This window comes from Epinephelus lanceolatus, chromosome 12, assembly GCF_041903045.1.
Source record: "Epinephelus lanceolatus isolate andai-2023 chromosome 12, ASM4190304v1, whole genome shotgun sequence".
NCBI classification, from domain to species: Eukaryota; Metazoa; Chordata; class Actinopteri; order Perciformes; family Serranidae; genus Epinephelus; species Epinephelus lanceolatus.
Genome location: NC_135745.1, coordinates 22,948,427 through 22,976,001, shown reverse-complemented (window position 1 = coordinate 22,976,001; position 27,575 = coordinate 22,948,427). Strand labels below are relative to the sequence as shown.

General features: G+C 40.3%; 1 protein-coding gene and 1 long non-coding RNA gene across 4 annotated transcripts; one reads left to right on the top strand and one right to left on the bottom strand.

The window, feature by feature from the left end:
* Positions 1–3,329: 3,329 nt before the first annotated feature.
* On the top strand, positions 3,330–26,927 carry xirp1 (xin actin binding repeat containing 1). Of its 3 annotated transcripts, XM_033650376.2 has the most exons (9): positions 3,330–3,634; positions 4,623–4,767; positions 5,911–5,965; positions 6,066–6,359; positions 6,751–6,829; positions 17,744–17,895; positions 18,117–18,158; positions 19,743–24,194; positions 24,616–26,927. In XM_033650376.2, exons 2-9 carry the CDS (start codon positions 4,643–4,645, stop codon positions 24,616–24,618), a joined length of 5,202 nt encoding a protein of 1,733 aa, XP_033506267.2. In that variant the 5' UTR covers positions 3,330–3,634; positions 4,623–4,642; the 3' UTR covers positions 24,619–26,927. The 3 variants fall into 3 exon arrangements, with proteins under 3 accessions (XP_033506267.2, XP_078029244.1, XP_078029243.1); XM_078173118.1 differs by lacking the exons at positions 3,330–3,634; positions 4,623–4,767; positions 5,911–5,965; positions 6,066–6,359; positions 6,751–6,829 and adding an exon at positions 10,690–10,897; XM_078173117.1 differs by lacking the exons at positions 3,330–3,634; positions 4,623–4,767; positions 5,911–5,965; ... (2 more) ...; positions 17,744–17,895; positions 18,117–18,158 and adding an exon at positions 19,447–19,621.
* LOC117271870 (uncharacterized) lies at positions 6,182–15,574 on the bottom strand. The gene is made up of 4 exons (XR_004502920.2): positions 15,492–15,574; positions 7,186–7,282; positions 6,726–6,871; positions 6,182–6,316 (listed from the first exon to the last, which is right to left on the bottom strand). It is a non-coding gene; the product is annotated as an uncharacterized LOC117271870 (long non-coding RNA).
* Positions 26,928–27,575: the final 648 nt, after the last annotated feature.

The following is a 27,575-nucleotide window of genomic DNA, read 5'->3' as shown; positions in this document are numbered from 1 at the left end:
CAACTCACACCAAAACAATCTGGATTGATAAACAGCACTACAGGTAAGAGATAAGCTATGTATTATTGATTTTTGGGTGAACTGTTCCTTTAAGGCAGTGTCTAAGCCATTTAATTAACTATGATTCACTACATTTTTATTTCCAGTACATAACAACGGGCAGTTTTGCTCATTGTAGGAACATCATACATGCAATATCAGTATTTTACAGTTATGTTGCACAAGTCAAGCTGCAGCCCAGAGTGCAAAGTAGGTTACACAACTACAACTTTCAACAGCAGTGATCTTATCTCGCTGCATGTGAGCAGCACAAGCTGTAACAGCCAAGCAGCTGTGTGATTAGGTTTGACATTCCCCCCTCAACAATGAGCCTCTTGTCAACATTAGCTGGAGAGCTGTGGTGACCTTTCTTACAAACTTACAAACTGGCCTCTGTGATGCAACGTGGACCCAAACGGCGTTTTTCCCTGAAGGGACCTTAGTAAAGATGAATTTCTCTTTACGTCTCCTTTGTTTCATTATGCATTCACAATGACAGGCTGAAGTATTGTGTGTGTGTGAGGAGGAAGTGTCCTCTGATTGCGTCTGGCTGTCAGCCCTGCAGTGGGAGCTCCTGAGCTCTCCAAGTTGTACTCTGCTGTTGGTGTTGGCTGTCACATGTGGCTCCATGTGAGGCTTTCTGCAGGAGCACACAGCAGCAGCAGCAGCAGCAGCAGGAGGAAGGAGACCTGCTCTGTTCTCAGCTGTTCAGGACAGTACTGAGCTGTGTGTGGGTGAGACTGTCTGACTCCCCCCTCCCTCCCCCACGTGCTCAGTCACTCACTGATTGTCTCTCTTTTCTCCCACTGCAGCTGGTGAAGCACATGCATTAAAGACTGACAACACAACTGCACACACAGGAGGGGTTTCTCACTTCTGTTGCTGACGTCTGGCTCCACTGTTACCTGTCCTGTTTATGTGTTTGTGCATCATATATTGTCATTTTACCTTTTTATTTACCTATTTATATTTATTATTTTCAAGTGTACACAACAGAATAACAGTATAGAATTACACAACACAGTTCCTGAAATATTTACTACTTCTCAGTATGCATATACTACAACTGCTGCAAACACACACCCACCACCGACCTATCATTTTATGAATGAATGAATCATCTTTATTGTCTTTATACTCAGGTACAATGAAATGTCATAGGCATCTCCTATGCATGAATTATAACTACCTCAGTCAAGATTTTTTCCTAAGTGTTATTTCCTCCTCTTAAGGCATTAAAAATTTGAAGTTCATTTTTTAAACATGCATTTTTCAAGGATTTTTTGTTTGTTTGTTTCATGTCCACTCGGGTGGATTGCATGTGTTAAACACTTTCAACTGAAAACATGTAAAACAGTGAATACAATTAGATATTATGTGAAACTATAATAATATATATTTTTTATTATTTTATTTATATATTATATATTTATATTGATATTATGGACATTGTTTATCATTCATCTTTGAATACAAGAATATATTCAAGGTGGCAATCTGAATCACTTGCAAAGGCCCCGCTTTCTTTACTGGCCCCTCCACCCCTGCAGAGCCCAGTCTCAAGTTGTCGAAATCCGGCGCTTAGGCAATGACTTGTTGGACCCATCCATCACTCCCACATGCCCCACTCAGACTTTCACCGATGAGGCCCTTTAACGACATGTATTCGATGGATGCAGATGTGTCGCTCTGGCGCCCTCTCCTGGCTGGTAAATGATATTACGTGGTGTGTTTTCCTCCAGGAGTGAACGAACCTTTTCCTTCCATTGAAGGTCGACATGATAAATATTCATGAGAAGTCATGAGGTCAGATTAAAGAAATAATAACCCTTTGATCCCTGAGATAATGGTGCACTTTCTTACAAAAAATGGAGAAAAAAGGCAATGAGCAACTTGGTTAGATATTGCAAAACAAATTATAGATTTAGAAAATTAATTTTAAAAAAGCTAGGGTTGAACTGTATTTTAGAATTATCATTATAATATATCTAAAATTATGTTACAGAATTATTATATATTTTTAAGCTCTTTTCCCATTTTCTTGTTTGTTGGTTTGTTCTTCACTTTCTTTTCTTTTCTCTTTTATTTTATTATCTTTACTTTTTTTGTACTAGTTTTCTTGTTTCTGTACGAATTTATTGCAAATTTTTTGGGTCATTTCTTCTTTCATTGCTTGTTGCTTTTTTCCCATGTTTTTGAAAGAACTCAAGCCAATTTGCTCAGGTTCCAAAGGGTTAATGGTGCTGAATGATGATAAAATTTAACTTTACAGAACAGTCTTGGATGATTAACGGACTGGTAAGAATACAGGACAAGAAACGGGCAGCCAGGCATTCAAAATGCAGCTTGTATATGTCTAATAACACCCTGCATGTTAGCAAAATAAACAACTAACACCTGCATTGGGGACAGTAGAAGTCTTTTAGATTGATTTGTTTGAACAGTTTTTTATTTACACATCCAGCAGTTATGTAGCAACATTAACTTAAAATGAGTCATATTTCAATTCACCTGACAAATGAAAGTCTAACGTTCATCCTATTTTATGCTCTGTTTTGGTCTCCACCAACTCCTGAGAGGAATATCTGTCTCCTTAATGGTAAATTAATTCTTATTATTAAGGAGTTAGTTTTGACAGAGGGAAGAGATAGAGGGTAGTGAGATTTTCTGATTTCAGAGAGCAATGAGTGCATGGTAAAATGTGCACACATGTGAATCTTAATGACAGTTAATGATTACTTCATGTTTCCCGTGTTGAAGGAAAGTAACAGATAAAGTTCCCTCTGACTTATTGGTGAATATAATTCATGTGCCAATAGTTTGGTAGGATTGTAATTCCACCCTTTGAACACCAGCAGACTGCAGCGTCAGCACTTCCTGCGCTCCAGATGTGACCTCTCAAAAGGCATAGATTTCGTTTCATAGATTTCACTGAGGGGGACACGTGAAATGGGGGATCGATGGGTCCTCCACCAGAATATTTTGACCATCAAACACTTAATTTCCTGCATCCTGGTGAATTCATATGCCCCACTTTATGCTTTTTCTGCATCAGTTTATGGCGTAATCGCTTTAATTTCCTGTCCCTCCTGAAATCTACACCTGTGTGTCCTGTATTTGCAGAACAGCACATTAAGGAACATCAGTGCGTGATTGGGGTGAATGAGTGTGACCTCAGCGGCAGTAATTAAGTGGCCTTAGACGATAAGCATGTGAGTCATAGATAAAATGCTGCTGCTCTGGCGTGAGATACAGATACAGAGCAGCTCTGCTGGACATTTCAACACCAACATCTGACTGGAGCAGCTGCCTCTCACAGTCACCACAGTCTCAGTGTTTAAGTACCAAACAAAATCCCTGAGATGAGAGATTAATTTTAATTTTACGATCTGCTTTGCATCATAAAAACATGGGCTCTTTTAAAATGTATCAGGTGATGTCACGGTAGCAGATCTCATATCCGGAGGCTTTGAATCACAAGGTGCTGAAGGACTTTGGCCTCTGGTAATTGCTGTGTCTTGTGAGAGATGCTCCTAAACCACAAGTCAGCCACAGAGGCAGAGATGCACAGGTGACTTCTGCTCCTTCTCTTCAGGTACGCAGCTCAATATTCTGTTGATTTTTGCACACAGAGCAACAAAACCTCATTTACAATGGCAATAATTTAACTGTATTTTGCATGGTAGCTTATAGGTTTATTTACCATGATGCATTTATAAAAAAAATATCTTTTAAAAATCTTCAAAATCTTGTAACTTATTTCATTTTTTAGAGTGGGTCTTTTAGCAACAGTATAATCATATATTGTTATCAACACACACTCATAGTGAGGACTAAGTTTGGGTTTGCTGTGTGACTGCAGGAGCTCATAAACATTAACAGCGTCATATGACTGTCAGTGTGACAATCCGTTACATAATAACTCAAACGAAGTTAAACCTCAGCTGTGTGCTTCCAGTCAGATTGTTTATAGACGAATAAGAATTTATAGATATCATCTTTCATCTTTTTAGCTCTAAATGTGACTATAAGCTCTGTGATCAATAAACAGAAACATGTCCGCAATCGTTATCATAAATAGACTAGAACAGGAGTACCTCAGGGTTCTGTTCTTGGTCCGCTTCTTTTTATCTTATCCACCTTATTTCTGATGCTATGTATTTATTATATCATATTTTTGTACATAGATATGTCTGTTTTTTTGGTGTGGTATGGTATGGACCTATCTCTGTGTCCTGTGTCATTGTTATTATTATTATTATTTTTGCAGTCTGTGTCTTGTATTGTTCTGTCTGTATTTTAATTGTTGTTTGTACTTTGCACTGTTACTTGTGTTCTTGTTGCTGAGTCTTTTGTATCTTAAGGCCTAGCTGGGGACGAGCATTGCAAAATTAGCTTAGGCTATAAATGCTGTGGTGTGTGGCATTTATGTATGCTACATACTTGTCCCTATACAAATAAACATTAAATAAATCACTGATTTAGCATCAAGTAATCTTACACATTCTGCTACAAATCTGTTGTAAGCATTAACACACAGCAATGCTGTCAGACATTATTACTGTAACGTTTCCTTATTTCAGCTGCTGTCAGAGGGACTGCCATGGAGGGGTTTGGTCTGAGGAGGACTCAGTCCCTGAAGAGTCTCTCTGGGGTTCAGGAGAGGTCATGGGTCATGCCAGCCCCCACCCGCTGGGACAGGAAGTCAGTGTCTCAGCTGGTGCAACAGTGAGTTCTGCACAATATACTCTGTGTAAACATTCATATTCACATACTATTTCATGCTCATACTTTTGCACTCACTGGGAGATTCCCAGTACAGTTCTCATTCATTCAAAGCATTTCATTTCATTCATTCAAAGCATTTCATTCACTTTTACCGCTCACAGATTACCAGTTGATTGTTGGAAATCAAATCAGAAGGGTTGTAGTTAATAAATCCACCCTGTCTCCTAGAAATTATTTCAATTTGTATGTTATTAAATTGCTTTTTTAGTTAAGTTGCTGTGGCATCATATTCACCGCCTGAATTATATTCAGAGAAAACGTTTCTGTCAGGTAATGAAATACTTACATTCATGCACCACGTAGGCATTGCATGGTGGAGGGCAGGCATATTAAGTGCAGGAACTTGACACAAGAACTTTGGGTTCCTGTCCAGACTACTGTTATAATCATGACAGATTAAGAGACAATGGGCCCCTGGGCACAGATAAGCAAAAGGCTCCATCACCTCTTCTACACAGGAGCAAGACACACAGACTTTGTAGTGGTTCTGTGCCTCTGTGTAGTTGTTATACATCTTTTTGTGGCTTTGTTTCTCTTTGAGGTGGTTTTGTGTCTCTTGTTAGTCATTTTGAGCCTCTCTGTGGTTGTTTTGTTTCTCTTTGAGGTAATTCTGTGTCTTTTTTTGGTGGTTTTGTGTCTCTTAGTAGTTGTTAAGGATCTTTTTGTTTTGTTTTGTTTTGTGTCTTTTTGTCAATTTATGTTGTTTTGTGTTTTGTTTTGCCCCTGGGCCTGTTTGTTAATCCATCTATGTTCTTGGGTTAAAACAACAAAAGCACTTTGGTTACATTTAGGCAAAGACCTTAATTAAAGGTAAATGTTAATTTAAAAAAAAAAGGTAATTAATAATGCTGCGGTTGCTATGACGGGATACTTTATTGCCTGTTTCGGCAAAAAACAACAAAACATTTTGCTGATAACTTGCCAGATACATTTAGTAACATTTGCTCATTATGTTAATAGGAAACGTAATATGCTTTGCATTACATTCCCCTCAAAATGTATTTGCTGTTTCAAAGTAGTTGTACATAAACTTTATCTCCAGGAAACATGGCTGAATAATTTTGTAAACACATTTGCTGACAGTTACCAAAGCTGTGCTGACCTGAGGAGTATTAAAAAAGAGCAGCATAAACTTCAGGTAAAACATATCTTTCCTTTATTCTTCTCATCATTAGTGACAAATCTGTCAACCAGTAAAACACTGTCCAAAAACATATAAAAACTGATGCTGCTTCCAGGCATCACACAGCTGTGCGGACGATCACTGGTTAACGCCGGAGAGAGGGGACAGTGTGGCCGTCTGGGGCTCTGGACGGACTTCTAATCTGTGCCGGAGCCGCTCTATGGACTTCCTCCCCCAGAGGGAATCTTCAGGCACCAAAGCTCTTTGTGCACTGTTTGAGTCCAAGGCTACCCAGCAGCAAAGCTTCAGCAGCAGCCCTCGGCTGAACTCAGCCTCTGCTGCAGGGAGACACTGCCCTCTGCAGGACTGGAGAAGTCACAGCACGTCTTTAAAGGGAACAATCTCTCAGGTGTGTGAGTTCAGTTCATTTATATTATATATTATGTAGTTGCTGTGGCGACTGGTGAAAGGTGTCTGTCAGTGATTTCAGCATCAACACCAATGTGAACAAAGTGACCGTATTTGAGTTGGGAATGAAAACATGCTGCTGTTTCAAGTCTTTATGCGAAGCTAATCTAACTGTCTCTTAGCTGTAGCTTCACATTTAAAAGGACTGATATGATAGTGGTATGAATCTTTTCATCCATCTCTCCGACAGAGAGTGAATTAAGTTATTTCCCAAAACATCAAACTATTCCTTTGAGCTCCCAATGGTTCAAGTCTTAGCAGCCACTTTCCCAAATAGAGACATGGTGACAGTAGAAACTGTCCTCACCTCTCTGTATGTTGTTTTTCCACAGAGAACCGCCAAGGTGGAAGGAGGACAGGCCATGAATGGACTCCCAGAGTCTCACGATAGATCATCCAGATACTCACACGGTGAGCAGCGGTGCCGCATTTCATGTTTATCGTCACTGAGATCTGAGAGAGCAGGTGGAGTCAGTGCAAGGGTTACATCAGAGGCATGAGATCACGGTTGTATTTTGGTGCCGTGGTTCACAATCAGTTGTCCTCACTTTAAGGGATGACTCAAAACAGAATGCTGTCACTGATCATTGAGCGAGTAAATGTTTGTGTTCCTGCTGGGTCTTTGAAATAGGTACATAGGCTGAGACATTCATCAGTCTGTGTCAGAAACAGTGCTGAAGTATCCTCACACATTAAGTACATCACATGGATTTAGATTAAAGGAATACTTAACCAACAACATGACCACTTGTGTATCAATTACTTACCCCGTGTTACCTTGGATGTGTGAAGAAAACTGAGTCGTCCTCTAATGCCTTCACCGTCAGCCCAGTCATCAGAACAAAATTTTGGCATCGTACGTTTCTGCAAACCACAAACAGGTTACATTTGTATGTTTCATATTAAGGTTTCAAAAGTGGTGTGACACCTAGGCGAGATGCCAACACTTTGTCACTCCAACCTCGTCACATATTGACGTTTGGTCATGGACTTTCCACATCCAGATACACCGTGCAAGGTACCCTGGGTCTGTTGGTTGTTGACGTTCTGGGACACCATGTAAAGTTCTGCCTGTTACATGTACTATCTTCTTTCAAGATGCCCTTCTGTTTTCATAGGAAGTTTACTGTTTACATACAGTCTCCTTCAAAATAAACACACTACATCAGTACAACAACACGTATTGATGTTTTTTTCCCTTCAACAACAAACACACATGGTTAGGTTTAGGAAAAAGAACAGGGCTTGGCTTTAGAATCTCACGGGATATGAACACCGCTCTCTTAGGTGAAAGTCGGTGTTTGTTGGACACATCCACCACCACTCCCACCTGCCCCACTCAGACTTTCACTGCCTTAATTTTCGTTCTTATCCCGCTGCATTTCCCCCTGACACCACTGGGCGCCATTAAACTATAATGGCAACCGGTTGCATATTATGCCGACATTAAAGGATGCCTTTTTTTTGTTGGTTTCTGATACCGCAAGTCACTGCCCAAGCTGCAGACCACTGTTCAAGACCAAAAAAAACCCCGGCTATTTTTAGCGGGTTTTACTGTGTCTTCCAGCTGCTTTTAGTCACCAAACATGAGTGACTTTTAGCGATCCATCGTTGTTTCTCGAGCTGAGAAAAATGGCACAAAAAGCAGGTTTATTTTACGGAGACACTGCTGTGTTTCCAGCCAGGATTGTGCCACCTGAAGCAGGTATTTTAAGCCAAAACATTATCTTTTCCCTACCATGACCAAGTTTTTGTTTTCTTTTTTGGCCTAAATATAATCAGGTTATCACAGTGTTGTTATAACATAAAGAAATGTCTGCTACATATTTAAAATTGATGTGTTTGTGAAGTAATGAGCTCATGACTTGGATTAAACTGCCGAGTTATATGAGAGACTGTAAATGGTTGTTTTGATGTAGTTTTGCTGTTGTTAAACATGGTCATCTATGACTTAAATTCATCAAATATTTTCCCAGTTTTTGGATTCTTCGTTCACAGTGGAGACATGCCAAGAAAAAAAAGTCTTCTTCACAAATTTAACATAGCATGAGGAGAGTAACTGATGTACAAATGGTCATTTTGTGGGCGAAGTATTCCTTTAAGCTGCCAGGGTAAAAATTCCACGACCAAGGCCTCGGGTATTTGAAGTGTCACCTGACAGAGCTGGGGAAACACCGACCTCTGTGTCCTTTGGCCGTGGGAGTTGCAGGGAAACAGCTAAATAAAGATGAGGATGTAGTGGTGTAAATATGTATTTGGCTTACATGCTTAAGATAGGAGTGAGGCAGTTGCTGACGACTCTGACCGTGACACAGACCTTGGCCTTCTGAGCCATGTCCTGGAACTGATATCACTCCAGTGTTTCGTAGTTGACACTTTGACCCTGATATGTGTCGGGGGTGTGAGTAAGACACAGACAGGAATGTGAGCAGACATCTGCAGGGTTTAACTGTGGAATTTCTAAGGATTACTGACAAAAATAAATGTCTAAATAAATATTTAGGAAATAACATTTATATTTGGTAATGTTTTTTTTTTTTTTAATTTTAGCTTAGGGCTGGTGCAAAATCAGATTTTCACCATGCAGGTATCATGGTCAAAAGATTTCATGGCAACGATATTATCACGATATCTATGGAAAAATGAAAACTAGAATTACTCCCACGCACTTGTATGGCTCTGCAAACCAGTCAAGTTGCAAACATCCATGTCTGTGAAAACATGCTTCACATACATCTTACCCCCAACAGCAGAGAAGCTCTATACAGTCAGCAGAGTTTCAATTCAATGTCTGACCAAATGTCTCCCCTTGTGTTCCCGAGATGTGACGTTGAATAATGGCCTGAGAAGGGTTTTTGCAGAACATTATGATGTCACAGTGAAGTTGACCTTTGACCTTTTTGATACAAAAAGTTATCACTTCATTTTTTTTTATCCTGTTAGACATTTATGTGAAGTTTTGTCATAATTAGCGTATGAATTCTTGAGTTATAGCCAATCCGACAACGGGCAGACAACCCGAAAATGGAATGCCTCTCACCTCAAAGTCGACGTTTGTGCTAAATTTGAAAGCATTACCTCTAGGTGTTGTTGAAATATCCCATTTGCTAGAATGATGCAGACAAGGTCACAGTAACCTTGATCTTTGCCCTACGACCACCAAAATCTTTCGTCATTGAGTCCGAATGGACTTTCAAGCTGAATTTTACATAATTCCTTTAAGGCTTTCTTGAGATATTGCGTTCATGAGAATGGAACGGACAACCGGAAAACATAATGCCTCCCTCCACATCTACCACTGGCATCTTTAACAGCATCTTTATTGTGCACTTTGTCTCTTTTTCTGACAAATGAATTACATGCAAAGGTCACAATGATCTTGACCTTTGACCACCAAAATCTAAGCAGTTCATTGATGAGTCCACGTGGACGTTTGTGCCAAATTTAATAAAAAAATTAAAAAAATAAAATAAAATACCTCAAGGTGTTCTTGAAATATCCCGTTCACTAGAATGATGTAGACGAGGTCACAGTGACCTTGACCTATGACCTATGACAAACAAAATCTGATCAGTTCATCAGTGACTCAAAGTGGATGTTTGTGCCAAATTTGAAGAAATTCCCTCTGGCATTTTTGAGATATCATGTTCATGATAATGGGACAGACAACTTAAAAATATAATACATCCTGCCACGGCATGGAGGCATAGAAAAATGTCATCCGTCAATTTCAACTTTAAAAATAGTTTGTTCTTTTGTTTATTTTTTGGCAAATGAATTTCACTAAAATACAAGTGTAGGGAGGTGGAAAGAGTCTTTAATGGTAACTGTACAAAATCTGACAAAAAGAGCTATTAGACTGAATAGATAGTGTATTATTAACATGATATCTATATTTTACTTTTAAATATGGCAGTTATCATCAGTATCGATATCGCAACACTGCTACTTCTGCTAAAAACTACATTTAAACTACTAGAAAATCCTCCTATTGTCTGCTAGAATAATCTATGTGACAATAATAATATAAAATAGTCTCTTTAGCAGCGTTGTAGTGTACCACTTTACCAAAATAGGCCCTTCAGTAAGTCGTTTCTTTTCGTGTTGCCCACCAAACACCCACTGACACACATACTGCAGGTCCCACCCAGCGCCCGTTATAGTGGGTGATAATGTAACTATGAGAATGGGAGGTGGAGGGGTGCCCCAGTCCCTCGGTGACTAACAGAGGTGACTGACTCAGCCCAGCAGCAGCAGCCGCCGCCAGCCCACCCTCCCGAAATAGCCAAAGCCTTCCACTTGGGCAGTGGGCTCTGATAAAAATCAGCTGTCACCGAGGCCACAGGGCGAGAAAGAGCTCAGTCACAGTGAAGCGAGACGCAGAGAGGAGCTCTGAGAGAGGCTGTATCACACATCACAGGGGCCTTAAGAGTCCAGCACAGCGGAGATACACAGGGAACGACACCGGATGGTGTGTCAGTGAGTATTAACTTTACTGAAACTGATGAACAAATGTAAAAATAACCTTTTAAGGACGACTGAGAAAGCTATACATTGTTTTATATTACAGTACTCTATTCTGATTTCAATCTGAGACAGGATGTGGAGTGTAGTGGATGCGCCTTTCTGTTATTTCAGTGTAATGATATTCAAAATACTAAAGTTAGAAATAGTGCCATTGAGTCAAGAAGTCACAGAGAAACAAAAGTATTTTCCAAGATTACAACAAAAAGGATAAAAGCTAAGGATAAGTTATTGAATCACCAACTCTGATCAAAAAGAAGAGAAACAGATGCTCTGAATATCAGAGCTAGTTGTGTTGTGTCTACATTACTGGCATCTTCATTAAGTCTTAAGTGGCGATCAATTTTCAGCCCTTTATCCTCTGTAATGTCTGGAATGGGAGGTCATACGACAGGATCACTCAACCATTAACTTTCCTTCTTTCCATCGTCAAAAGACTGATGAAAAGCTGTAAAATGAGAAGCAATTTATATGGAGATACATTTGTGTCAATATTATTGGCAAGCCATGTGTTAATGTTTAATCTGTGAATATAACATACTAATACAAAAAAATTTTTTACTTTGGATCTAAAATGGATCTGCAAAAACACAAATTCCAGTAAATACATTTAATTAATTCACAAATAAATGAAAATCATTTGTAATATCTTTCTCACATTTACAACTTTCAGATGTTTGTGTATGGAGATAAATTTGTCTCAGTATTATCTGTGTGTTAATGTGTTAATCTGTAAATATAAAACAACTTCCACACATACAAAAAGGCTTTGTAGAGGCACAAAACATATTTTGCAAATATAAAACAGATCTGTTAATACACAAACTAATTCCAGAAATTAGAAGAATTTAGTCAGTGTGCATATTTTTACAATGATCTGTTTAAAAGTTGTAAATGTTAGTAAAGTATTCACAAATGCTTTTCATTTATTTGTAATTGAATTAAATATATTTCAATTTTTTTATTTTTTGGTGGAATTTCCAATTTAGTTATTTTTTTTTTAGTTTACAAATATTTTTTTTATGTATTTGTGTTTTAAATTTACAGATTTGCACAAATAGTATTGACACAATTCTATCCCCATATTTTTAATCCAATTTTTGTTTATGAATCTCAGTTTTTCGCTCATGAATTTGTATTTTCCACATTTAAAAAAAAAAAAAAAAGTTTGTTATTTGCATCTGTTTTACATTTGAAAATATTTTGTTAGTGGAAGTTGTTTTAAATTTACATATTACACATTAACATGTGGATTGTCGATCTCCTCATACAAATAATATTGACACAAATCTATCTCCATACCTGTGAATCCAATTTTTATTTATAAAGCTAATTTTTTCACTCGTCAATTTTCATTCTGCAAATCTTTTTTGTATTAGCTGAAGTTGTTTTATATTAACAGATTACACACAGATTGTCGATCCCCTCACAAGTAATAATGACACAAATCTACCTCCATATTTGTGTATTTGCAGATCCCTTTTATATTTGCGAAATATTTTTGTACGTTTACAAATCTTTTTTTGTATGTGTTTTTTTATATTTACAGATAACACATTAATACACGGACTGTCGATCTCCTCACACAAAAAAATACTGACACAAATCTACTTCCATACTTGTGAATCCAGTTTTTATTTTTGAACCTCAGTTTTTTACACTTGCAAATTAGCATGTTACGCACACTTTTGCATTTGTGTATCTGCAGGTGTTTTGTATTTGTTAAATATTTTTGAGTCTTTACAAAACTTGTTATATTTGTGGCGGTCATTTTATATTCACAGACTACACATTAACACACATTGGCGATCACCTCACACAAATGTCACTAATATTGACACAAGTCTATCTCTAATAAATGAAATAAGGAAAATCAGACGTAACTTTCATCGACTGGTGGGACACACAGGGGCGTGATGTGCTGTTTGGGGCCCTCCAGTTTGAGCAGCCTTTTGGCACGATGGTTTTCATTACAGTCTGTGAATGTGGCTACGATCGGCAACAGCTGATGGTGGTGAAGGTGGTGGTGGTGAAGAACAAATAGCAACTGCATTTCACCATCATTTGTACAGCTGCCAGCGGCCCAAAACGCCCCCACATTACTGAGCCGCTAATAGCTCGTCTTCATTCCTGGAGAATGAGCCCACATCAAAGAGACAAGAGCAGAAAATAGTTTTCAGAGTGTGGGAATCACACTGGAAACGACTGGGTTTTACAAATCGATATTTCACCAGCTGCTGACACAGTGTATGTGTGTGTGTGTGTGTGGTGATGATAAGTGATGAAGTTGACCTCTCAGCTGAGTGGGTGAGGACTTCAACAGGACACACACGGCACTCGGTTGCCTCATTCTGTCTGCTCACCCATCTATGAAAATAGTTTAAGTCCGGACTCGTGAGAGGCGCCAGCTTGCTGGTCCATCCTTTTGTCCTGCGAGGGCTTAGTGTGTGAAAAGAGGAGGCCATTAGTTACAGCTGGATGGCCCATGCAGCACTCCGAGCTGTTGACCTCTGGCCAAATTGTTCACAGAGCTGTTGTTGTTGAAATATTTTATCACATCTACCGTGTTCTTGACTCAGACCGAGCGACTGTTTTCAGCTGATACAGACGGATTGATTAGGACTCACCTAAAGCGAGACCAAGTCATGATTGAGACCAAGAGTGTGTCGAGACCGAGACAAGACCAAGACTTTGGGGATTTAGACTGGGGTTGGGCTGGTGTGAAAATTGTCAAACTGGTTTGATATTACAAACACCAGACTTGACCAGTATATCGAATTTTACCAGGTGCCGGAGCTCTCCGTCCACACTGAAGCCAAATATGCACTTCTGTCACTTCATGTAAACAAACATAGCTATCAGCTGTTTGCTTGAGATCAGACGGGAGTGTAGCCTACTTGCTATCTTCCTATGTTTGTTACGTTACTTTTTAAAACCAAAAACACACATTTTATATTGTGATATTTACTGAAAATGACACATAGCCAACAGCAAGTAGCCTAGCTTGTTATTAGGGATGGTCATTTACAAGAAACTTTAATCTCCCCGGTGATTGTTATCCAGCTGGCTGCCACCTTATTTTTGGATTGAAATAAGGAGGTATTGTTAGATAATTCCTCATTTCAGCTTTATGAATCAACCATTCTTCACCCATTGTGGTTCTTCTAAAGCATGGGTGGGATGCTAATTTGTCCTGTAGGGGTCACTGTTCTGTCATGGATGTCTGTCAATATAGGTAAGACCCATGCATTCAGGGACAAGTGTTGCTAGACGGGGGAGCACACATAGTTTTTTGACCGCCATGTAAAGTCAGATGTACACTGCTCAATGTAATAGTAAAAATTTGTACCTTTGACGACTACAGCGGTGAGAAATGTATCAAATGAAGCATCAAAGAAGAAGAAGAAGAAGAAGAAGAAGAAGAAGAAGAAGTGGACTCTGTTTTTCACCTGATGAGCAGCAGTCAGTTAGGTCGGGCCATAAGAGACAAATTCTGCCACGTCTCCTCTCGTCACCCCAAAAAACACATGAACTTTCTTGTAAATAAACAGCGTGTGCTGCTTTGCCTCTACTGAATTTTGATCTTCATGTTGTCAACACTGGCCTGAGCTCGGCAATAAAGTGCACACAGCCTGTCAGACACTAGTGGCTCTGTTAGTCCGTTTATAAACATAATATTATGTTAATCTGGCAGGATTTAGCGCTGTGATGCCGTCAGCACAGGTTGCTGATGTGGGCTACTTTTTAATTTACCATAACTTGTTATAATGACAAATGCCAGTTCACACAGTTTGCATAAAATCAAACTGGTTTAAGCTCGTACTACAGATGGGAATGGCAAAACCAGAAACTGACTCAACTCTAGCTGAGTCTGAGATCAACACCAGATCTGCATGACACACACATGATAAAATGTGGAACATGCAAACCATAGTCACTCCTCAAATTGTTCTCAAAAGCTTTGTTCACACAGGACTCGTATTACCTGGGGACCTCTTGTAATTCTTGTAATTTGTCATAATGGTGGTGGTCATCTGTGATCTTTATCCCATCTGTTATTTTTCAAATTAATCCACCACAAATTTCCAAACAGAGGGCGTGAAATAATATTAGTCCTGTGCGAATCGCCATCTTGAATATTTGGGGTTGTATTTAGTTTTTTTCGTTTTCTCGGCGTCTCTTTTCTGCATCTTTCCCAGTTGAGAACTATGGAAGCTGCATTTTCAATGACAAAGGAAGGTTTTAACAGTATTTTAGGTGCAGGAGAGTCATCTCAATACACCGCATGGAGACTTATTTGCAGAAAAAAACAAGCTCAAATCAATCAGAAGAGCGATATCTCGAAAGATGATGAGTTGGATGACGTGTGACAATGTGTGGCAGAACCATTATTAGTAGGACTGTGTAATGTTTCTGTGTTGGGTATATTTGAGTTACAAATGCACCCTATCTGGGAGATAATGTCAGTGAACTGAGGTCCCCAGATAACAGTAGTCCAGAGCAAACAGTGCTCAAGACAAAGTCAAAAATACAGAACAACATCACATACCAAAAGAAGTTTCACTTGGAGAGAATGATCGAACGCTGGACACTGAGGAACCAAGACAAACTGACACAGAGAGCAGGGAACACATTGACTAAATACACTGGGGAGGAGGAAGTTTAATGAGGCACAGGTGAAAATAATCAGGGCGGGGTCAGTAATTACACAGGTGGGAAACACACAGGGGCAGGAAGTAAAGTTATCTGAGACAAGACAAGAGGTGAGAACAGAAAACAAAACAGGAAACGATGACAGATGACGAGAAACAGGAAAAAACAGACAGCAGACCATGATGTGACAAATGATGACCTCTTAGTAATCTGATGGCCCTCCTGCGGACCCTCATAAGGTTTAATATGATGATTATACATAAATGACTGCTGTATTTGTTGAGTTTAAGTGGTTTACTCATATGACCTTTTGTCTGAAGGCTACAGTCCTTGCGGTTCGATTGAGTGGGCCGTGTCAAGATACAACCACCACAGCAGGCTGTATAAATGATTCTGTCGGACAAAAATCAAACATAAAAAACAGTTGTCACTACTGTAATCCACAAGTCAATAATATGCAGATGAAAGGCTTCAGCTACAGCGAAAAATTATGTTTTTGGTACATTTTCCTTTTACTTGCGTTCTACGCCTGTCTCCTGACTCAAGGCCAGCCAGGAAGCATCTCTCATGTGGGGCAGTTTGTATTTTTTATGGTCAGTATTGCACATTATCAGCTGGTAAGACAAGGCAACAACCAATATCACCTTCACACATACGTCTTTGGTACTGGTTGAAGGTACAAATTTGCTGATCAGAGTTCATCAAAGTTGAACACACACAGAGGTTTAGGCATGTCCTCAAGTACTTTCTAATTAACAGTGTTTTAGTTTGTTTCTGTTACTAAAATTGGTCAAATTTGTTGCCATATCAAACTACAAACACTATTAATTGTAACTTACAGTGTCAACCATAAAATGTGATCAGGTTTTGGACCTTGTCCACTTTTGTGTCAGGATCGGGTGCAGACTGACTTGGCAGAGATGGCTGCCATTTTGTTTTTACATGGATTTGTGTATTGTGCTCTTACTACCACGAGATGGCACAAAAAAGTGTCCACAAATAAGGACAACAGGTCAAAGTTAAGTAGAATTAAAGTCGTGTCAACCCAAAATGTCCTCCAATGAGGAGACAGGGTGTCAGGAAGATATAGAAAAATGCACCATTTTTGATTTAACGTGAGCTGTTGTTTGAACGCAGGCATATTTCCAGGTTGCTATCGGGCCCCTCCATCCCACAGGCGCCATTGCAACTACACTGCCTGCACTGTCTACATTTACGCCCCTGGCTTGCTTTTAATGGAGGTAAACAGGAGGTGAATATTCAATGGTGTTAATTTTGCTCATGTGTGTCTGTGCACTAAATTAGACAGCGCACAGGCAACTTGGTGATTTCCCCACAGCTGCGCTCTTGAAATAAAATCCTGAGTCCTCTTTGTCTGAGACTGAGAAAAAATGCAGTTGATTCAAGACCAATCTCAAGAGCTACAACACTGCATACTCCGCATTTGCTTTTTTTAAATCAATGAAGGAAATGCATTACTGCAGAGTAAAACAACCAGGTGAAGTAACGCACACCGAGCTGAGATCATTTCCATGTTTTTTACGAGGTCAGGCAGTTGCATTCCTCTGGTCAGGTGCTGATGGTTTGATGGCAGAGAGCTCACACAAACAATGTGCAAACAATCTGTGTCACTCCAGCTGAGCTAGCAGTTGCTGTTTTTTTTTTCTCTTCTTGGGCGTCATGACTGCTTCATGGCATGCAGTTTGGTGACGGTCCCAGGCAGCAGGCAGGCTGTGTGGCCTGTTTGTCCTGTCAGCTACTGGGTTCAAAGCCTCCGTAAACTCATTTATTTGTCACAGTATTTGTCTTTGGCACTATAAATCATGTTACTTTGTTTAAATAAGTTGTTAAAATCACTGTTGGGATGTCAGATCGGTTACTGCACATGTTAACAGGGGGCTGCGACAGGGATAAGAAAGATTCCAACACTATAAATATACACAGTGTTATCATTAAACTTGTTGCTGGCTCTGGAAACACTCCACACTTATTTCGGGACACATTTGAGTCCTACTTTTACAAGTGTGTGTCAACAGATGTAAACTAACAAAAGCGATACCGCCCCAAAGTATTTTTAATTCAGTTATTGTTGTCTTACTGAGGAAATTTTTGAATGTTCTTGGATTTATTTTGTCTTTTCCACTGCAGATGACAAATATAGTCCATCACTGACGAAGGGGGGCACGCCAACGCGACAAAGCAGAGACAGCATATCAACTTCCTCCTCGGTGAGAGACAGATCAGCTCTCTATCTGTCAAGAGCAGCAGCTATCGACTCCACAGGAGGCTCGACACAGCCAGTGAGTTCCTGAAATGCCTCTCATTCCACCACACACCGAGGTCAAGGGCCCCAACAGGGAATGACCATAATGCTCCGTCTCAATGGGAGCGACTCAACATTTTACAATAAATCTATCGCATACTTTAAATGTTGTCTACAACAGATGTGCAGCACAGTGATGACATATATTTACTCCTGATCCAAACTGATCTAACCCTTAATTTTTCTGTTGTTCAACAGGAAATTGTTAATACTCCAGGAACAAGAGCTAAAAACAGCAAGGTACTGTATTACAGTCCTACAGTGTGTGGGTGCTGATAGATTGTCTGCTGTGTTGCTCACTCCTATGTTGCTTGTATGACCAAAGACACAGTTGACCTTTGACCTACATACAAGAACTCAACATGTACCATATAGTAACATATAATGAAATTACAGATCTATAAAAGCCAACTTAACTGCTTTATGTTCAGTAACATACTCTTCTACCATGGCCTCAGTAATTTAGATTTGATGTCAGTGTCAGGCAACAGTAATTTTGAAACAGTGAGGTACAGTGCCATAAACAGGACAAAATCAAGGATCACTTTTGTTTACATGCAGAGTAGCAGGGTTATCTATAAGATGTGCAAGCAGATATTTCCTCTACTCATATGAAGCCAGGGACAACAGCAACATTTAACAAAGGTAACATTACAAAATTTGGCTCCATTAGAGGTCACAAGGTTCACCGACACAACAACTGTCTTATACTAAACACGTTTTCCAAACAAATATAACATGCTAACATTATTAGCACAAGCCTATGGTATTTTACATTGTATAAATTAGCCTAGCAACAAGCAGAGATTTCCTCTACTCAAATGAAGCCAGGATAAATCACTCACAGGACTTAAAATGATATTTTTGTGGAGGCTTTATTGTCTTCAAAATTTATTGTTTCTTATCTGTGAAATTTAAGTAAATAAACCTTCGTTACCACTGAGGGAAATGGTTTCAGCTTACAAAACAAGGGGTCTGCGCCGTCACAAGGTGCATGTCAGGCTATGGCATAAATTTGACGCAGAAGTACAAATCCTGCTTTAGCGTTTTCGGTGTCGTTAGGTGACGGCAATCCAGATCAAGTTCGACGGTGGATCGCAGTCTTAGTAATTTATGGTGACGCTTGCTGCATCAAGTCCTTTTCCTCCTTTCCCTCTGCCGCTAAACCTCTGATTAGTCACTCTGTTCAAAGACCACTTCTTTATTTAGCTCATTTTCAAGTTATTCAATTAAAAGTGTTTTATTGCCGTTTAAACTTAGGCTCTTATATGGCCATTCTAAACATTGTTCAGGATAAAAGCAAGAAAAAATAATGTAATGACCTGTTCAGTCGGCTCAAAAATCTCCTCCCAGCCAGGCTGAGGAGGTGAACAATGGCCGGGAGAAATTGAGAAAAGCACCAGGTAGCAAAAGAGTCAAGTAGAGTCGAGTTGAGCTGAACCATGCAGTGGAAATGATTAGTGTTGTATTTGCAGCTTTTTTTCACTGCCCACAAGTGGCCAAAAAACAAATCTATTGCTGGTTTAATGCAGATTTATATTTCAAAAGGCAGACATTTAGTTATTAATGTAAATTAGTGCTCTTACTGTGTAGACTAGGTGTCTGTGTGATGTTTGCTTACTAACAGCTGTGAAGTGTTTTGTTAACCTTGGTGTGACAGAGGATGGTTTGCTGTGAAAAACATCAAGCGAGCATAGACGAAGGTAAAGTATGGCTTCACTTGCTAAAATGCATGTCATTCTAATATTTGCATGTATCATAACTAATACTGTTTTTGATAACTGAAACCTGACAATATTACTCCCGTCTGTCTTTCATTTAAAGATGGCTGAAGCAGCCGGGAAAATCACAGTTTCGCAATCATCTCATGATGACGATGACCTTCCTCTCCCACCACCTCCTCCCGTACCACCCAGACCCCTTGACTATGAAGGGCCTTCACCATTAAGTGGTCTCCCTCTGCCTCCACCTAAAGAAACCTTTTCCACATTCTACCAGCAACGGCAGAAGAGCGAGCTAAAGAGGCTCTTCAAACACATCCACCCAGACCTGAGGGCAAGTCTCGATGACGCCGTGGACGATGACATATTGAAGGCGGTGCAGTCAGAAAGCACTCAGGCAGCGGACGCAGCTTATCAGGGTGAAGTGCAGTCCATGAGGTGGATCTTTGAGAACTGGACTCTGGACAATATTGGGGATCCTCATGCAACCAAGAAGCTGCTGGATGATGAGGAATTAAAAGGTGGAAACGTCAGAGGCACCTCCTCCATGTTTGAACACATTGACGACACCCAACACATGTCCCCTAAAAGACAGCCTTCTGTCAGAGGGGACGTGAGAACATCGACATGGCTGTTCGAGTCTCAGCCCTTAGATTCTTTAAGTAAATCGAAAACAGAAGAAGGTGAACTGTTCGAAGCAGTGCTGAAAGAACCCATCCAGCCAGGAGATGTGACAGGTGCTCGGCTGCTTTTTGAATCTAAACCATTGAGTGACCTGGGACGCTGTAACTCCATAGAAGACCAAAGCTTCCTCAAACTGAGATCTGAGCTCCAGGAGCAGAAAGGAGACATCAAGAAGACTTTAAAACTCTTCCAGGCAGAACCCTGCTGTGCCATCAGAGACAACAGTGGCAACATCCATGAGATTAAATCCATCTGCAGGGAGGAGATCAACAGCAGCAACATCAGTACTGCACGTTGGCTTTTTGAAACCCAGCCTTTGGATCTGATTAATAAGGGAGCGGATGGAGTGAAAATAATTCGGGGTATATCTCTGGAAGAGGGGCACAGAGGAGGAGTTGATCAGAAGAGGTGGATGTTTGAAACGCAGTCTTTTGACACAAGAAAAGAGGTCATGGGAGTGGGCAAGTTTGAGGGGATGGTTGCTGAATGTGCAGGAGAGGCCGATGTCGAGAACAAGAGGAAGCTCTTTGAGATGCAGCCCTTGGCAGCACTAAAAGGAGACTCTGAAGAAAAGTCTTTGGAAAAGGAAGAAATTATCGCAGGAGATGTCAAGACTTCTCTGTGGCTGTTTGAAACTCAACCCATGGAGACCCTTACCGATAGCTATGAAGTTGGACGGTTGAAGAAAGTCACCCTTTCAGCTGACGAACAAGGAGAAGTCAAAGGCAAAAAACAAATGTTTGAGAGCAGCAGTATTCAAAAGAACGTCTCATTCAAAGAACAAGACATTGAAAAGGGCGATGTCAAGGGATTCAAACATCTTTTTGAAACAATTCCTCTGAGCAAAATTGCTCATTCCGATGGAACAATTGTTGAAGAGGAAAAAGCTATAGCAGCAGGAAATGTAAAAGGCAACAAAGCAATGTTTGAGACAACGCCTTTATATGCAATAAAGGACAGCTCTGGAAACCTCCACACAGTCACAACAGTCAGCCGAGAAGAATTCATCACAGGAAAGGTCCAAAACTACAAGTGGATGTTTGAGACCAAGCCTTTAGATGAGCTTGTAGAAGGGAAAGGAGATGTTGAGGTAATCAAAGGCATCACCAGACAGGAGGATACATCGGGTGATGTCAAGATGGCAAAGTGGCTGTTTGAAACCCAGACAATAGATGGGATCCATTCCAAGTTCAACCAGACAGCACAGGATGCTTCTGTACAAGAGGAGCATCGCAGAGGTGATGTCAAGAACTGTAAATGGTTATTTGAGACACAACCAATGGACATTTTGTATGACAAATCAGAAAAAGTAAATGATAAAGAAGCCATTGACAATACTGATGTCAAGTCCATTACTTGGCTTTTTGAATCACAGCCTCTGGACAGCATTAAAGACGGCGAGGAGTACAATTTGAAGCTCTGCGACACCATACGGGATTCTGTCAAATCGGAGGTTGATGTTAAAACAGTCAAACATGTTTTTGAAACAGAGACCTTGGACAGATTAAGAAAGGATGCAAATTCTGAACACAATGTGCGATGTGTCAGCCAGGTCAACTTTCAGTCTGGAGATGTCTCAAGAGTCAAAGAACTCTTTGAATCCCAGTCCCTCGACGAAATAGGATTGGAAATGGTTACATCTGATGAACAGAAACAAGACGAACACCTTGAAAAGGGTTCCGTACATAAATTTACTTGGATGTTTGAAAATTGTCCCATGAGCCAGATCAATAAGGACAATGATGATGCAAACATTCAGACAGTCAGTGGTGCAGAGAGCGGTGATGTACAGAACAAAAAGTTTGTATTTGAAACTTCCTCACTGAACAAAATGCATGATCAACCCCTCGAACTGAAGACAGACACTGTGGAGGAGCCTGTGAGCAATGTTGACGTAAAGTCGAGCACCATGATGTTTGAGTCCCTGCCACGATATGCAATCAGAGACAAAGAGGGCCAGTTTCATGAAGTTACAACTGTGAAAAAGGAGGAGATAATGAGTGGGGATGTAAGAGGAGCAAGGTGGATGTTTGAGACAAAACCCCTTGACGCCATCAAGGCAGAGAAGGAAGTATACGTGATCCGAGCTGTTACCCAAGAAGATGTCAAGAAAGGAGATGTCAAATCAGCCAGATGGAAGTTTGAGACACAACCTCTGGACTCCCTTACCAGCCGAGATGAGCCATCTGTCAGGGTCATTGAAGACTTGGGAAGCGGTAATGTGCAACTCAATAAACAGATATTTGAATCTGATCAATCAAGCCAGAAGTTCATGCGAATGGTTAGTGTCACTGACGTCCAGCAAGGTGACGTGAGAACCTCCACCTGGCTCTTTGAGAATCAATCCATTGACAGTTTGAAAGGGGAACCTCAGGAGCAAGGTCCAGTAAAAACAGTCCACAGAGAAGACAGCCAGAAAGGAGATGTGAAACGCTGCACATGGCTGTTTGAATCACAGCCACTGGACAAGATCAAGGAGCCTGAGGATACCTTAGTGCAAGGTACAGAAGAGGAGATACCAAAATCTGATGTGAAGTGTACTACTTGGCTCTTTGAGACCACTCCACTGGACAAAATCACTGCCAGCAGTGTGTCTGACACCTTGTCTTATCTGTATCAAATGAATTTTCTTCACTCAAGCGGCATCATAATAGAAGCAAATGAGAGGCAAAATGTGAACATGGCAAAATATCTGTTTGAAAGCAATGAAGGTGTGCAAATCCAGAAAGAAGAGGTTGTTGGGGGCAACATCAGGAACATTATGTTACAGCTTTTACTCAAACCAACCCTAAAGCCCCAAGTTAGACTTCTTAGAGAAGTGGAGAAGGGTAAAGTGAATACCACAGCAGTTGAACTTCCAGTCTACCAGTCAGCCACAACTATCACCCTTGAGAGGGATCAAAGAGTACAAAACATCGTCCAGATGATCGACGAACTGCTGGTTCAAGATAAGGATTTGAAAAAGGGAATCATAATGCAAGAGACTGCAGAGGGGCAAGCAGAGATGTCAGTTTATTCACTTATCTACGAAACCAAAAGTGAGAGTCACATCATAGAGAAAGGAGACGTAAAGTCTACGATTGGAAATCTGTTGGCTACTGCCAGCAGTCAGAGGACTGCAGCATCATGCAGAGTGGATGAAACTGAAAAGGGAAATGTGAATTTGTACAAAAGTTGCATTGAGAAAGGAGATCTGCACTATCTGAAAAGTCTTCACACTGAGGCATCGGGAGATGAAGTTGATTACAGCTCTCTGGCCGAGGAGCATATTGAAATAGTTCAAGGGGATGTGAGGGAAGCAAAGAGAAGCCTCTGCCAGCAAAGAGAGCAGGTAGAGCGAACCATTTCTGATGTTTTACCAGGAGATGTAAAAAACACCAAAAAAGTTTTCTCGTCTGAGTGCTCTGTCAATGTTGAAAATTTTATTCCAAAGGAAGAAATAATCCCTGGAGATATCTTATCAGCAAAGCAACAACTTGCGGTAAAGCAACCTGTCACTGTGGATAAAGAGGAAATTGTGGCTGGAGACATCAAGGCAACAATGCAGTCATTAGAACGTGCAAAGCAACAGAGCATGTGTGTGGAGAAGGAGATCATTACACCTGGAACTATCTATGAGATGAACATGCCGGGCCCTGAAACTGAAGGAAGCCAAGCCCAAAAAGAGGTCATTATATCCGGAGATGTAAAAGCGGCTAAAAAGTCCCTTGAAATGGCTAAGCAGCAAAGCATGCATGTGGAGCGTGAAGTCCTTGTCCCAGGAAAAATATACAACCTGAATGTCACAGCACAAGAGGAAAGCTCCTCCACAGCGATGCAATCCACATGTTCGGCTTCCTCCAGATGTCAGCAAACCAAGACTTTTCCAAAGGTCAGTGATGCAGAGAAAGATCAGGGAAGCCATGTTTCCTTTAAGGCTTGTCAACCAAGTGCAATTATAGTCAGTAATTGTGCACCAGAATCACTGCCACCTTTTGTAAGTTGTGAGTGTAATGGTCAGACAACAGAAGAAGAGACAGAGGAAGTTATCAGAGGAGATGTGAGGGCAGCTATTAGGTCTCTGCAGAGTGCAGCCACGGAGCAGAAGCTCTTAGATAAAGAAGATATTGTAAGAGGTAATGTCCAATTGGCTCTGCAATCTCTTGAGAAGTCTAGTGTAAATGTATCCAAAGGAGACTATAAAGCTGCAATGATATACAGGAATTCAGGGAAGGCTTGTCCAGGGAGGAGCAAGCAGTGTGTTGTGGTGTCTATCCCTCCATCTGACACAAAATTGTCTCCTTCAATTTCAGTAACCTGTGAAGGACAACCACCCATTACAACACAGAATTCAACACCCAACCCTGTAGCAAATGGAAACTCTAAATCATCCAGCTCTGTGCATGTAACTCCACCTCCACTCCCCCAAAAGACAAGTGAGAAACTACAGGAGAAGAAGCCAGCTTTGCCACCAAAGCCTCAATGGACAAAATCAGTAGTTGTTGAAGAACCAAATATGTTGCCTACTCCTGAAGCTGCTTGCCCCATCAAAGACCACATAGTAAGCACAGTGATTCCTCCAAAACAAAGCAAACAGTTTCCTACACCCTCTCCAGATAAACTACAACAAACCACAACTCAAGGCAAAATCGGTAAAGAGAACTCACATGAAACATCCCACAAAAAGTGTACTGAGTTATTGCAAGACTCAAATCAAACAAGTCTACCAACGCACTCAACGGTTCAAGAAATGAAGAAAGGGAGCAAATCAGACTGCCAAGTAAGGATGCCAAACAGTACTGAAGTGGAAATGGAGAGAAATGTAATACAGAAAATCAATGCAGCTGAGGAGATTCAAATGTGCATGAAGAGTTACGCAGAAGATGGTAAACATGAAATGAACATGAGCTTGCAGGCTGCTCTACAGAACTTTGAAAGAAAGGAAAGTAAGACTCTAGATAAAAGAGCCCCTTCATTGTCCAAGAAGGTAAAAGTGATAAATGACGTTAGTGACCATGAACAAACCAACAACACCACTGTTCAACAACAAAAATCAGCTCCCAAGAAAGACACTGAAGACGCACAGCAAACATCAACAACCAAGAGATGCCACGTACAGCAAAATGACCCCAATGAAAAGCAACCAGAACTCGAGGGTAAAGTTGTTTTAAGAGAAAAGAAAGTAAAGGAGACAGATGAAGAAAGACGACAAAGGCTTTCTGTCCACAAGGAGGAGATAATGAAGGGAAATGTGAAAGCGGCCATGGAGATCTTTGAAAATCTGAAGAAACGAGAGGAACTCAAAGGAATCCTGTCTCAGGTGCGAGAGATAGAAGGAGAGACCAGCAGTGTAGACGTTAGCTCCTTTAAGACATTATATGAGACTGTCCCTGCTTGGATGGTCACACCAACTGGAAAGCAAAGTAAAACGGAGGAAAAGAAAGTCGAAGTAGAGACACAGGACGATGATCTAGAAAGCATTTCCTCGGTCGAGACTGCATTTGAAGATCTAGAAAAGGCAAGCAAGGAAATAATGAATCTGAAGGAACAAACGTTAGCAAAACTTCTTGACATCGAAGAGGCAATTAAAAAGGCTTTGTACTCCGTCTCCAATCTGAAATCTGAGGCTGACATTGCAGGCTTGTCGGGACTTTTCGATGAATCTTTGAAATCTGAGCAAAACTTTCAACCCACCAACAACATCAGGAAAATAAGTATTGGGTCAAGCAAGGCCAAATCGGGGCAAATCAAAGAGGTATCCATTTCGGATTCAAATCCTGCCAAACAAGACATGCCGAGAAACAATAAGCCACTCATCAGGCAGGCCTCCTCCCAGTCTTCCCCATCATTTATCTCCATTCACTCAGCTGCCAGAAAGCCTGCCGAACAACCCAAGTCACCCATGTCAACATTTAAACCAAAAACAGAGGGTGATTCTCAAAGTTGCCACGATGTAAATAGTAATGTGGGACAGGAGGGTGCTGCTGCTGAACCTTCAAAGAATGGCAACAGTCCTGCACAACGCAAGGTCAGCGTGCTTGAAGTGAAAACTGTTCCAGAGCAACCCGCAGGAATAGTTGGAACAAAGACCGTCAGTGAAACATATGAAGAGACCGATGGCTTTGGCAATGTATTTGTCTCTTCTGTGACTTCAACATTCGTCACCAAACAGTCTGACAGTAAATCATCAGCACTGTTTGAGGTTGTCGGGAGTCCGGCCAGATATGAAGTCATGACATCCCCCTTAATTCGAAGAGCTGGTCGCCCCTTTGATGATAAAGTGTTGAGCAACGAGGAAGGGACAGTGTTTGTAACATTTAGCCAACCGAAGGAAAAGCACTAAATAAGACAAGCAGTGTGTTTCCTGGTCCTTTAATTTTAGGAAAGTTAATTCTTCCATTTGTGTATTTATTATAATGTGTTTTCATTTCATTCAAGATTTTGTTAGTCGTAAAATTGATCCCATGAAATCATTAAAATGTTGACTGCTAATTAAAACAGAATTTGTCTTATAGATTTTATACTGTAACCACATGATAAAGTGTTAAGTTCTTTTATTAAAGCTAAGCATATAGTTGATACTGTTGCTTTGTTGTGTAAATTGTCAAATAAATAGTTTAAAAGGTGATTGTAAAAATGTATTCTTTATATTGGTCCACTTATTACTCCACAATTTTTAAAACCTAAAGTTAGCTAACCCTTTAATGTACATTTAATAAAAACTGTAAATTTAATTTCTTAGCATCAGCACCTTTACCATAAAAAGACAATCCAAGCGTTTGGTTGAACTTAGCTTTAGATGGTAAAAAAATCATACTTACAAAATTATCTTAGCACACATATAATAGATAACAATGACTGTATCATTTAACAACAATTACTGATCAGAAGCCTTATTTTGTAGCAAACAGTCAGTGTAAACTTAATTACATTAGCTTAGCATCACTGCCTTCACCATAGAAGGACATATCAACCGTTTGGGAGGGCAGGTTTTTAAAAAATGATTTGACCCTTACTAGATTCTTATTTTCATATAAAGTTACATAAATCTATTCAATAAGACCTCTGAACTATAGCATGTCAAAAAAATATGCCTACCTGTAAAAGTCCCTCCGCACCTTTTTTGTTACTAATTTCCTGTAGGAGGCGAACTGAAAAAGCAGACAATTTAAAGACATGACATCTAGTGGATTTTTGTCAGCCTAATATGCCCAAACAGAACGGTAGAGATAGCTCGATCAGGTTGATTTTTCATAAAGATATAGTGACTCAA

Bases quoted from the DNA above. Each gene is read 5' to 3' on its own strand.
- xirp1 (XM_033650376.2), top strand. From the start codon at position 4,643: ATGGAGGGGTTTGGTCTGAGGAGGACTCAGTCCCTGAAGAGTCTCTCT. The intron at 5,966-6,065 runs GTAAAACATATC...TGCTGCTTCCAG, and splicing joins AAGAGCAGCATAAACTTCAG to GCATCACACAGCTGTGCGGA. The intron at 6,830-17,743 runs GTGAGCAGCGGT...TTTCCACTGCAG, and splicing joins ATCATCCAGATACTCACACG to ATGACAAATATAGTCCATCA.